Raw genomic sequence first — 13,039 nt, 5'->3', positions numbered from 1 at the left:
CAAGCGTGGTGCTGGCCACCCACCCCCTCGTGTGTCGTGCCGGCCTTCATAGGTACTCCCTAACAGCACTTGCCCCAACAGTCTATTCAGGCTATAGGGGGAAATCTTTGTGCTTGTGTACAAGTGCCTGAGTATACACTTGTGTAGGCGTGTGTGCGCTTTGTGTGTATCAAAGTTTGTGGTGTTTCGCACTCAGCAACGATCCCAGCAACCTGCCTTCAACAATCAGGGTGATGAGAATAGGTTTTCCCCTTTTTTCTGGCAACAAACAGGTGTTGAGATGTTAAAACATCAAACTGCAACCTTTTACAAGGAATCATGTCTGCATTAACCACAATACTTGTGGTCAGAATGTAAACAAGAAACACACTGATAATATATGCATTGTCTTTGAAAATGATTGGTCCACATCAGAGACAGCTTTCGTTTGAGCCTCGTCTCAAAACAGTGTTAGACCAGAGGACGCCAAAAGGTTAATGCAGTAACATGATTCCTTGTAAAAGGTTTCAATTTGGTGTTTTAAAATCTTAACACCTGTTTGTTGCCAGTAAAAAGGGGAAAACCTATTTTCATATTTTGGTACTGGCTAAAAAGGTCCCATGATGATGATGAAATGAGGGTGATTGTTGTCAAGTGGCCTATAGCAATACAAGTTTTAAGCAAACACGTGTACTGTGTACCTGCCGTATTGTGATATACTCTATATACACGATGCTATTAATACACAAGAAAATAGAACTAGCAAAATATCCAAAACTGTTTTCCAATAGTCATCTGAATGAAACACTATGATTTAGAGTTTTATAAAGATGCCTGTTGGGAATCACGAGTATTAGAAATGAGTGACCGGAAAAACACTCATTAATCGCAGCCTTAAGTACAACAATGCAACAATTAGAATACAAGAAAAAAAAACTGAATTACAGAGAAAATTAAAAAAATGCATGAATATAAATAGTTGTAAATGAAATATATTTTCTGTAAATAAAGTTGGCTCGGACAAATGGGTGTTAAAAACCATAACAAAATAAGTTACAGAAGTATCAACATCTATTTTCGGTGATTATTGTATGAGGGCTTCTCCCTGGCGCCGGTAAAATGAGTACCACTTTGTATGTATGTTGAATTTTTTTGCACTGTACGTGGCCAACCATGCTAATTACTCTTGACTTCCCAACGTTGTGGTTGTCCTATGGATAGACTCGCCTCCACCATAGGAGCATAGAATTCCCACCACCGGCTCAGGACTGTAAACATATGTTTCGAAATCATCCAATGCACATTTGAGTGCGAAATCCCTTTGATTTTCAATGGTAAATTAGGCTAATGGAGTGAATGAGTCTATAGAAATCTGACAGGACTAGAGAAACAATATTTATTATCAGAGCTTCTAAAGGAGATGGAGTGAATAATGGTTGGAGACTGCACTATGCACAATTGGCCCAGTAATATGGTAGATCACAAACGTTCGGCTGATTGGTCAAGATATTGTTTTGTCCCTTTGACTCGACATGTCTGCAATGGTAAATGCTTGTCTGTTAAAGCATATCCCAGCACGCTCGGGATGGCACAGCTGCTTCACAATGCCAAACGTGTATGGACTGTGCCGCTCATCACAAAATACGGACTCCTGTGCCTAGCCTGGCCATGGCGCAGCCAACGCTCGGTCCGAGCTCTGAGTTCTGCTGAATCGGGTGAATGTGAAACTAGATGCAGAACCTTCTTGCCCCGGCACAAAGCCTGCGCTGGAAATCAGCGCCTGCCGTGTGTCCCGGGGACCATAATTAACGCAGCGGTGCTTCAACTGGCTTTTGTTTTTTACTGTTATTTCTATTTGCGTCTTTGTGCTCGGCAGTGACGTGGGAAGGGGGCAAAGGTCCCACTCCACGGGTTGTAAATAGATCACGTTATAAAAGACGACTGAAGGAGAAGTGGGGAGAGGGCATTGGGAGAGAGAGGGGACTGGGGCTTGGCGAGGGGGGACAGGGAGAGGCGTTTGGGCAGCCACTCGTACTGTTTGTATGAAAATATAAACCAGTTTATTTTATTTTATTTGTAAAAAAAATTGACTGATAAGTTGCTTGAGATGAAACATGTTGTTTGCAAGGGTGTTTCCAGCGTCAATGTATGCATACTCAGCAAACACATTAAATTGTGGTACAGTCATTTTGACCATAACATTTACAAAAATAAACTCTCCTCGGTAAGTATTTGTGAAGTTGAGATAATTTAATACATCCAACCTCAATACACAAACCGATGTTATCTATGACCAAAATACCATGAATGTACCGACAATGCATGATTAGAATAAATAGTTCTTGTTTAGTTTGTTTAATGTGTGAGACCAGGAAAAATATTTTTTTCCAGATTGAGTCACCAAAATTACAAAACCAATAAAGTAAAAACAAAGTACAATAGACTGTCTGGAAAAACGAGCTGTTGTAGGCTTGCCCTGCGAGTTAGCCAGGAGATGGCGGTACAGAAATTGATTAACTCCATCTGTACAGAGCTTTCCTGTATGTGTATGGTTTCTCTTGGAACTTTAAAGACTAGACTCAGTCAGGGAATTGATAGAAAAAATCCAATACAGGACCATTCTGAAATAAGAGTCTGAAGGTGAATTGAGGTGCTCCTTGGAAGAGACCACTGTAATTACGAAGTATTATTATTATTTGTTACACTAAGAACGACCAGTGGCCAGTTGCGTTAAACAGCTGCTGTAATTGTCTGTCTTAACATCTACAGCAACTAAGGAAACATTCTACTTGCGTTCTCCATGCAGCCAGTTGCAGGGCCTCATGTGTGATATGTGGTTGACCGTTTTCCGACTCCCAGCTAACACTAGCCACGCCATGTAAAAAGAAATAACGTTCTTCCAGTTTTCACCAGATTTGTTAAAATATTTGGGTTTTTTTCCAGCCAGGTTGTTGGGAATGTTCATTAATTTACATTATTATCAGGCTGTAATTTTTGCTAAATACATCTTTAAATTGTGCTTTTGATGTCTAGGCATACAGCTAAATCATTGATCTCTGTGTGGTCCCTTTGTGAGCCTTATTCTGATGGCCTTCAGCGCCTTCCATACAAAAACTGAATGATACAGTTATACAAAACATACACACAGTTGGGCAAGACTTAATTTAGCACGAAACTATTTTATTCATGAAATAAATAAGCAGAAAATATGCCTCCACATATACTTCCATGTGTAATAAACGACTGGACCACGATGTCTGGCTCAGTGTCCTTTATTCGGTTCGTGCTGTACACCCACACGGCTGTCTTTACTCTGTAGCTTCTCCACTGTGCTGACTCCAATGTCGGCCCGATCCACAACAGCAGCTCCGCTGCTGTTTCTCTCACACAGCCCCCCTTGGCTGTACTCGCTGCAACTCCTCTCCCTCCGCAGCTCTGACAGCCTCTTGCTGTCTCTCTCTCTCCCCGCAGCTCCTCCTGGCAGCCACACCGCTGCCTCTAACACGCAGCCCTCTCTCTCTCTCTCTCCCCGCAGCTCCTCCTGGCAGCCACACCGCTGCCTCTAACACGCAGCCCTTCTGGCTGTCTCCTCTGCAGCTGCACACCACTCCGCAGCTTCCTCTTATCTTCGGGGTTGGCTCCCGATGGCCGTCGGCGCCCCCCCCTCTCCACACTCGCCCGCGTGGCCTCACTCTTTTCCGCTCACACCCCGACTGCCTTCCCCTTCCGGTTTACCCGCTTAAGGACCCGAACCTTCCCCCCACGTCACATGACTCCACCCCCCGTGACGTCACATCCGGAAGGTCGCTTACGCCCGCATTACACCACCCTCCCCCATAGAAAAATCCCAGCCGACCTCGGCTGACCAATAGCAAATCGTATTGCGGCGAACCGAGCTTCCCCCCCTAAAGGACACTAAGCATACAATGTAACAGCAAGAACAACAACAACAACGCAATTAACATCAACGAACGTACAAAAAGCATGCAATAAATACAACTGTAAGAAAAAAATAACAAGACAGCAACAATCAACGAAACGTAAGCGATTTGGAACGTGTGCGGGTCGCCGGCCCGTCCCGGACGGTCGGCGGCCCACTCGCAGAACGGGAACGCGATGCAAGTCGAGGAATGACAGGGGGTAATCCCCCTGTCGCAGCTGGAAGTCCACCGCCGTCCCGTGTCTCTAAAGAGTTAGTCTTGGGCTTGTCCTGTGACCGTGCCCGCAGCTGGGTCGGAAGGGCTGCAGGGCTCGAAGGTCCCGCAGACCTGGCAGGCGTCCTCCGAGCAGGGCCCCTCGTCCCCCGCAATGTCACGGCCGGCCTGTTTCGGAGGATCTTTAGCCGACTTGACCGGTGCCGAGGCCTCCTGCTGCGGCGGAGCCGGGAAGCGGGCCCAGCAGTCTCTGGCGTAGTGGCCCCTACGCCCGCAGCGGAAACATTCGGCCTCGTTGCGCCGAAGCGCAGGCCTCGCCTCCTGACGGCCCCGTTCTGGTAGCGCCGCGCGCGGTCTCGGCCCGCCGCGTCCCGTCCATGGAGCGGAGGCGGCCGTCAGTTGTTGAGGGCCCCGGTCATCCGGAACATAGACAGCCTGCGCAGGGTTCCACCCCAGCGCATCCCCTTCTTTGACGGGCCCCCCCGTCCACGCCGTCACTTGTTTCCAGCGACGGAGGTTGAATTGCGCATCGAGACACTTAGCAGCCGTCCGGGAAGTTAGCTTCTCATGCCCACACACAGGCATGGGGATCCCTAGATCCCGAGACAGCTCCAACATTTTCCCTAATATGAGAGGCTCGAGCAGGTCCTGTGGCGTCTCAGGATAAGCTGCCATGGCCAGCTCCAGCACCGCACCCCTGAACGCCACGGGCGACTCCTCTGGTGCTCGTTGTCGTTGAGCGAATCGCCGATGCGCATCATCTGGTGGCTCATAAGCATCGGCCATTTCTTGAAAAACACCACATAAAGTTGCCTTCTTATCGGTCGTTATGGAACGGAAGAATCGGACAGATTCGTCGTCCAGGAGAGTCGGCAACACCTCCAAAGCCTCCGCATCGGTCCATCTTGCTGTGCGTACCGCCGCCAAGAAGCGGCAGGCGAACGCGCTCCAGTCCCCACCGACGGAAAATTCTTTAACCGTTGTAAGGTGGCGACTCCGACTCCTCTTCCCGCCGTCTTCCAATGGTGGTGGTTGTGATGGCAAATTAAAAATGGCGTCGGCCCGCGGCGTGGCCAAGATGGCGGTTTGGCGCCACGGAGCGCGCAAAATGGCGGCCTCTTGCTGCGTGGGCAATGGCGGCGGCAGGACAGGCAACGTGGCGGCCCGCGGAGCACCACTTGCATCATCCATCGTCCCTGGCGCGACGAGATGGCATAGATGCGCCAGGACGTCCTTAAGTGCCTCCAGTTGTACCGCCATCGCTTGCCATCGTTGATCCGCGTCTGATGATGTCGACGGACCCGCCACCGCGCCAACATCCTCCACTCCCGTTCCCGTGGTCGCCTCAGCCGGGCTCTCCTCCACCACCCCAACAGGATCCGTGGTTGGAGGGAGTTCGTCGTCGTCGGACGAAGAAGCCGATGCAGGCGCCGGATTAACTTTCTTCCTCACTTGTTTCGACATGCCGTTGCACTTCCGACACCAGTGTAATAAACGACTGGACCACGATGTCTGGCTCAGTGTCCTTTATTCGGTTCGTGCTGTACACCCACACGGCTGTCTTTACTCTGTAGCTTCTCCACTGTGCTGACTCCAATGTCGGCCCGATCCACAACAGCAGCTCCGCTGCTGTTTCTCTCACACAGCCCCCCTTGGCTGTACTCGCTGCAACTCCTCTCCCTCCGCAGCTCTGACAGCCTCTTGCTGTCTCTCTCTCTCCCCGCAGCTCCTCCTGGCAGCCACACCGCTGCCTCTAACACGCAGCCCTCTCTCTCTCTCTCTCCCCGCAGCTCCTCCTGGCAGCCACACCGCTGCCTCTAACACGCAGCCCTTCTGGCTGTCTCCTCTGCAGCTGCACACCACTCCGCAGCTTCCTCTTATCTTCGGGGTTGGCTCCCGATGGCCGTCGGCGCCCCCCCCTCTCCACACTCGCCCGCGTGGCCTCACTCTTTTCCGCTCACACCCCGACTGCCTTCCCCTTCCGGTTTACCCGCTTAAGGACCCGAACCTTCCCCCCACGTCACATGACTCCACCCCCCGTGACGTCACATCCGGAAGGTCGCTTACGCCCGCATTACACATGTAAAAACAATTAACGTTTTCATTACACATACTATAAGCCACACAGCCTTCTGTGAGAGCATACTTAAGTGGAGGTGTAATGCCTGCTCATTTGTTTTTTTACTTTTGTTCTCCACAATAAAAATTGCTATTTTTATTTTAAGATGGAGTTTTACTATATAATTATTTATGACCAGTATGTATGCAGCAACACTGTCATTGTAATGCTTTTATTTTGCATTGTTTTTACTCATTTAACCTAATTGTACCATTCAATGTCGAAGTGATTTCCTGCTTAAATGAGCATTGATGCAGTGATCATCTCCTTGTTTACAGGCCTGAATCAGTGGTGGAAATTCCACATTCCTATAGTAGAGGCAGTCTCTCCATAGCACACAACCACTGTTGACTTCCCAACAAATTTGGTATTTATTTTACCAGTGCCAGGGCAAAGCCCTCATGCAATAATCACCCAAAATCGATGTTGATGCTTCTGTAACTTTTTTTCATGAATGGTTTTAAACAGTAATTTGTCCGATCCAATGTTGATTTCCAGGAAATGTATTTAATTTACTACTGATTTTAATTCATGCACTTTTTTCAATTTCTTCTGTAATTCAGGGTTTATTCCCTGAATTCTATTTGTTGCATTTATGTACTTTGCATTGTTATAATTTAGGCTGCGATGCATGTGTTTTTTCAGTCACTAATTTCTTATACTCGTGATTCTGTTGACTTACCCATAAAGTAGTACTCGTTTCATTGACCACAATCTCTGATTGCGAGCCGCTCACTTCAACGCTCAATCACCTGGCCGCAACAGTAATAAGACGTTACATACACAGTTTGATGCACGTTATCTTGACATCGTTGCACTTTTGGTATTGTTTTGTCGACGTAGCCATTGTTTTTGATTTTCACGACTGAAATTTTACCAAATTCAATGAAAAGGCAATTTTTACGTCACGAAAAATAATCAGACTGTATATTTTCATATCTGTTATTCCACTTTAAAAAAGTATTGTTTACACATCTCATCAGCTGCGCAGCATTCTAGGAATAACATTTTCAGCGCCATCAGTTTAATACAAGTAAACTCTGAACCAGTTTCGACAGTTAGTGTCAAACCAGCAGATTGTTTATTTGCGCAGTCGTTTGCTGATGTTCTCCATTGCTACGGGGTTAATAAAATAGATACCAATTTGTGGGAACTGAACAGTGGGAACTGAAGACTAGTTAGGCTGCTTACCAACATAGGAACGTGGAACTTCCACCACTGGATCAGGGTTTCTGACAAAGATGAGCACCGTGCAATGCTCATTTGAGCAGAGGAACCGTTTGGGCCCAAGGTGTGCTTAGCAAATGTGCCGATATCACTGCCATCAGCAGCAATCAGGCAAACCACTAGGGCAGAGTGTCGGCCGATTCAGCACCATGTAGATCTGTCCCATTGACTTTATTGTTTAATTTGTCTGTGTTGTTTTTATGTAGGTTCTGTTTCTAATGTTAATGTCTCTTTCCCTTCATCCTACCTGTGTGGCCTTACAGGCCACCAAGGCAGTGAAGGGCCTGGTCGGACTGCGGAACTTAGGAAACACGGTAAGTGGCTAAACCCACCAGCTACAGTCTGACGGTCCCCACAGCCTTGTTACTGCTAAATACCACACCGCCCTTAGCAGGCACCGCAGTAGGGGGTGACAATTATTTGTGTTACCCAATTACTTTGCAGTGTCATTTTTATAATTTGGATTGAGACGCCAGCTCATAATTGGCCACTTGTTCGCGTGATGTCTTGGGATCTTTAACATCCATCATAAATATATTTTACGTTAATATATATAACAGTATACTCTCTGGTTCTTTCAGTAAAGTCACGTAGATAGAAACAAGTAAACCCGTAAAAACAAAGTTTTTCACTATAAATCCTTTATATGCATGGCGGCTAGAGTCTTCTCGTCCTCTGGCTTGAGATGGCTGCCACCTATGGGTCAGATGATTGTCTGCCAGTATTAAGCAATTGGTAATTAAATATTAAATTTGTTTTTTCTAAACAGTGTAAAATTTTGGAAAAAAATTTTCACGAAAATTTATTGTCACACACAACGAGTCTGTGTGGAAAATGTCAGCTCGATTGGATCACGGGAAGTGGGTTAAAAAACGAGCGAAAGATTTGCACGGTCGTAAGCAAGCAAGCGAACTTAATATAAAGGATTTAAAAATATATTCGCCTGTGGAGGACGCGGGGATCGATCCCGCGACCTTTGGTATGGGAAGCGAGGGCGCTACCAACTGCGCTACTCCGCCACGGCCTGTGGAGGGGTTACGCTCTGGGCTCCTACACTGTGACGTTCAGCCAAAGCCATGAATGAGATCTATTTGAATAAATGTAAAATCAATTTTTGTTCCCTAAACAGTGTAAAATTTTGGGAATTTTTTTTCACGAACATTAATTGTCTCGCACAACGAGTCTGTGTGGAAAATGTCAGCTCGATTGGATCACGGGAAGTGGGTTAAAAAACGACCGAAAGATTTGCACGGTCGTAAGCAAGCAAGCAAGCACGCAAGCAAGCAAGCAAGCGAACTTAATACAAGTATAACCCGTAAAAACTAAGTTTTTCACTATAAATCCTTTATATGCGTGGCGGCTAGAGTCCTCTCGTCCTCTGGCTTGAGATGGCTGCCACCTATGGGTCAGATGATTACATGGCAGCATTAAGCAATTGGTAATTAAATCTAATATTTTTGTCCTAAAAAGTGTAAAATTTTGGAAAAAAATTTTCGCGAACATTAATTGTCACGCACAACGAGTCTGTGTGCAAAATGTCAGCTCGATTGGATCACGAGAAATGGGTTAAAAAACGACCGAAAGATTTGCACGGCCCTAAGCAAGCAAGCAAGTGAACTTAATATAAAGGTTTAAAAATTAACCCGTAAAAACAAAGTTTTTCACTATAAATCCTTTATATGCGTGGCGGCTAGAGTCCTCTCGTCCTCCGGCTTGAGATTGCTGCCACCTAGGGGTCAGATGATTGCCTGCCACCATTAAGCAATTGGTAATTAAATATAATTGATTTTTTCCTTAAAAGTGTACAATTTTGGAAAAAAAAATTCACGAAAATAAATTGTCACGCACAACGAGTCTGTGCAAAATGTCAGCTCGATTGGATCATGCGAAGTGGGTAAAAAAACGACTGAAAGATTTACACGGTCGTAAGCAAGCAAGCACGCAAGCAAGCAAGTGAACTTAATATAAAGGATTTAATAAAGGATTTAAAAATAATAATAGAACACGACGTTTCGGTCGCAACACAAGCGTCCGTCATCAGGTGAGAAAGAATGATTTGCTGTTGTGGCTTTATATAGGCACGGGAGGGGGGAGGGGTTTTGTAGAGTAACTTAAAGCTTTCATGGCTGCAGGAGTTCACGGGGGTAGGGGGGAGGGTTTGTGGAGTGCAGGGATGGGTGGGGGCTGGAGAAATTAGCATGTCAGCCCCCACCCATCCCTGCACGCTACAAACCCTCCCCCGTGAACTCCTGCAGCCAAGAAAGCTTTAAGTTACTCTACAAAACTCCTCCCACTTCGCCCCACCCCCTTCCGTGCCTTTATAAAGCCACAACAGCAGATCATTCTTTCTCACCTGATGGCGGATGCTTGTGTTGCGACAGAAACGTCGTGTTCTATTATATTTTTTTTCTATCTACGTGACTTTACCGAAAGAACCAGAGAGTATGGATCCCTGCAGTCACGAAGACTTCAAATATATGGCAGTATTAGCCAGGGCAGCCAGCCCTAATTAAACCGTGAACCTCTGCAACATCCGGCAAATGCATGACTGCTGGGTCATGTCCCCACCTAAGATGCTCGCTGATGTCGGACAGAGTGGAACACACGGAGTAAGAGCCGTTTGTGTTTCCAGTTGGGTCTCCAGAAATGATGGTGGGTGGCAAGTGGACATTAAGATCGCCGCCTGTTCCCCTGTCCTGATGAGTCCTAAGGTGGATCTGCACCCTTGCTCACAACTGTCCCAGTGTTGTTGAGTGTCCAAAGCAGGAGGTTATTTTCTTCGCTGGCATTTCCTTGCCACGTTTTGTTAGTGCGGGGCTCCGTCTGAGCGATGCGGTCGGCTGAGTGTGGCTCTGCGTGTCTGTACTGTGTGTGCAGTGCTTCCTCAACTCTGTGATCCAGTGCCTGAGCAACAGTAATGATCTGCGTGACTACTGCCTCAAGGGGGACTTCAAACAAGAGCTCAACATGGGCAGCAGGATGAAGGGCGCTCTCATGGAGGGTATGGCAAGTGCCCCCCTTGCAGTTTCTGCGTTTACACAGGCATCACTATTCATCATTATTCACTACTCTGCGTCACCTTCAAGTTATAATGTATTTTATTTCACCAGACATGAACTCAAGAGACCAGTGTAGTCTGTTATACAAGAATGACCTGGGTCACCAACATGACAAACGCAATAACATAAACAAACATTGTTGTACTTGTTTTTGTTGTACTTAAAGTGTGTTTCTGTACATGCTTTGAGCTGAACGTTCCCTATATTAAGTTTACGTGATTGTTAACAACGCTTGGGCCTTGAGAGCCACCTTCCCCATAATGTTGAGCTGCTATTTGTACAGTTTGGGCTCCCTCCCGATACATATTGCTGCTTGTTGGCACACTTAAGAGCAGATATGTCATTGAGTCATGGTGAATTTCAGCATTGGTACTTACGTGCTTAGTAAAGAGTGCACCTTATAACATGTATGATTCACACATGGTTAAGTTAACGTGGGACTTGTAAGTCCAGTTTTAGGAGACCCTGCCTGACATGGACACTGTCAAGGGTGCACAATGTATAACTGAGTGTGACCAAGTAATCTTCGTGCATGACATTGGGAGTACCTCTGAAAGACATTGTGTGATGGAGAGATGTGTGATGGATAGATATAAGTGAACAGGTTTTTTTTTATTGAGCACGATTATTTATCAGAGCTTAGGAAATTAAACAATGGCAGGGAATTCCAAAGTGGAGCAGTGCGAGGGAAAACAAGCAGAAGAACAAGTGTTTTGACACGCAGTGCGGTGATTGGGTGAGTGGTGGGTGGGTGAGTGACTAAATGAGCGAATGTGTGTGTCTTCTCTGTGTGCTTGCTGCACGTGAGCAGAGTTTGCCCGGCTGCTGCAGGCGCTCTGGAGCAGCACGGGCTCAGAGACGGTCAGTCCCCAAGCCTTCAAAACGCAGATTCAGAAGTACGCGCCCCGCTTCATGGGCTACAAGTGAGTGACCAGCAGGAGGCCGCGTCACGCGGAGGAATCACGTGGTTTCAGAGCACCGAGCCAGCAATGCTGATATGCTGGGTGTGATTTATTCACAGTTTTAGTCACCTGTGGTTATACTGATTCGTCAATAATACTCCCTTAAAATGAAAATACATATAAATAGGTGACGATTTAGGAAATGGCCCTTCATATATGTAATAGTCCCTACTTTTTGAAGAATGGCCAATGCCCAAAAGGTTGCTTTCATAAAGAAGCACCTTTGCCCAAATCAGTGCCTAAGTACCTATATTTTTTCCTTTAAAGCCAGTTTGTTTCACAAGCATGTTGAGTTTTGTTAACTTTGCTTGTGCATGGCGGTCAATGCAGTATCACCAAATAAAGTGGTTGTACTGCCTTCTCATTACTAGGGAGCTGGTGATCCCAGCTCAGTCAACATAGACTGTATATATAAAAAAAAAACTTAAGTTAGTTTTTACCCTAATTTGCTTATTCCAGGTGTGAGAATAAAAAATGTTGGATTTATTGATCTGTGACTAAATCTTTTTGCTGGGCAGGTAAATGTTTTCCCCTAATGTGGATAAAGTGGCTTTTGAAATGACTTGAGAAAGTATTTATATGACACTAGCGGGAAGTACCCGGCATTGCCCGGGCGAAAAAGACACACACACATCGACTTACACACAGACATCGACCCACACACAGACATCGACCCACACACATACAAACACATCGACTTACACACACACACATATGGACTCACACACACAGACATCGACTTTACACACACACATGGAGTTACACACACACATAGACTTACACACATACATCGACTGACACACACATACATAGACTCACCCACGATGCCCGAGCATGAAGACCGACGACCGAAGAGACGTAGCACGGCGGGTTGATTCTAGACGACAGCCGCGATTGCTCTCGGGCCATCCCTCTTATGCTGCCGAGCGTGGCCTTGCTCCGCCTCCAGCCACGCCCTCTTCTGGATCTCTCCAGAAGGGTCTGGAGTCAGCATCACGTGTCCCTCAAGCCCCCTTTGGGCCCCCTTGCTACCCCATGCTGGTCACGTGCCCTCTCGGGTTCACCCAGATGGTCATGTTCTCACGTACCCTCTCTCTGCCCGTCAACGGGACCATGCCCTCTAGGGTCCACTTCCCTGCCATACCTACGCCGGTGCTAGAGAGGCACAAGACACAGTTACAGGCTTGTGACCATAGATGGTGCACACGCCATAGTGACTCTATCAACGTCTCTACACATCTAACCGAATTCATCCGGACTCTACTCGAGAACCAACGATTCTTCGGGGAAATGAATGGAAAGCAAAGGTGCTGATACTGACAGAGAAATGGTCTTCCACAAAGCAGTGTGCTTGCACCATTACTTCCAATCTACCCAGACACCAGAAGTTTAATTTACGTGAACGACCGCTGCGTAACAGTCCCAATGCAAGGACTTTCATCACCTCTCAAAATTACCCTGAAGGCAACATTAACAAACATTAGTTTAGATTGTTTGTTTTTATTTGTTACACGGATGATCCTGTTTATTTTATTAAGG

The 13,039-nt window shown here is 46.6% G+C and overlaps 1 protein-coding gene across 2 annotated transcripts in view; it reads left to right on the top strand.

Annotated features, from left to right (window-relative positions):
• The window catches only part of USP2 (ubiquitin specific peptidase 2), a 52,119-nt gene that overhangs the window by 17,349 nt on the left and 21,731 nt on the right, over nucleotides 1-13,039 (top strand). For both annotated transcript variants that reach the window (XM_078607999.1, XM_078607998.1), the window contains exons 3-5: nucleotides 7,743-7,793; nucleotides 10,357-10,480; nucleotides 11,350-11,461. In XM_078607999.1, the coding sequence (XP_078464125.1) occupies nucleotides 7,743-7,793; nucleotides 10,357-10,480; nucleotides 11,350-11,461 (287 nt within the window). The remainder of the gene's footprint in view (nucleotides 1-7,742; nucleotides 7,794-10,356; nucleotides 10,481-11,349; nucleotides 11,462-13,039) is intronic.

The sequence above is a fragment of the Lampetra planeri genome, chromosome 29, assembly GCF_965212315.1.
Source record: "Lampetra planeri chromosome 29, kcLamPlan1.2.h2, whole genome shotgun sequence".
NCBI lineage: Eukaryota > Metazoa > Chordata > Hyperoartia > Petromyzontiformes > Petromyzontidae > Lampetra > Lampetra planeri.
Note: the sequence above shows the minus strand (reverse complement) of the source record. Positions and strands in the feature narration are given on the sequence as shown.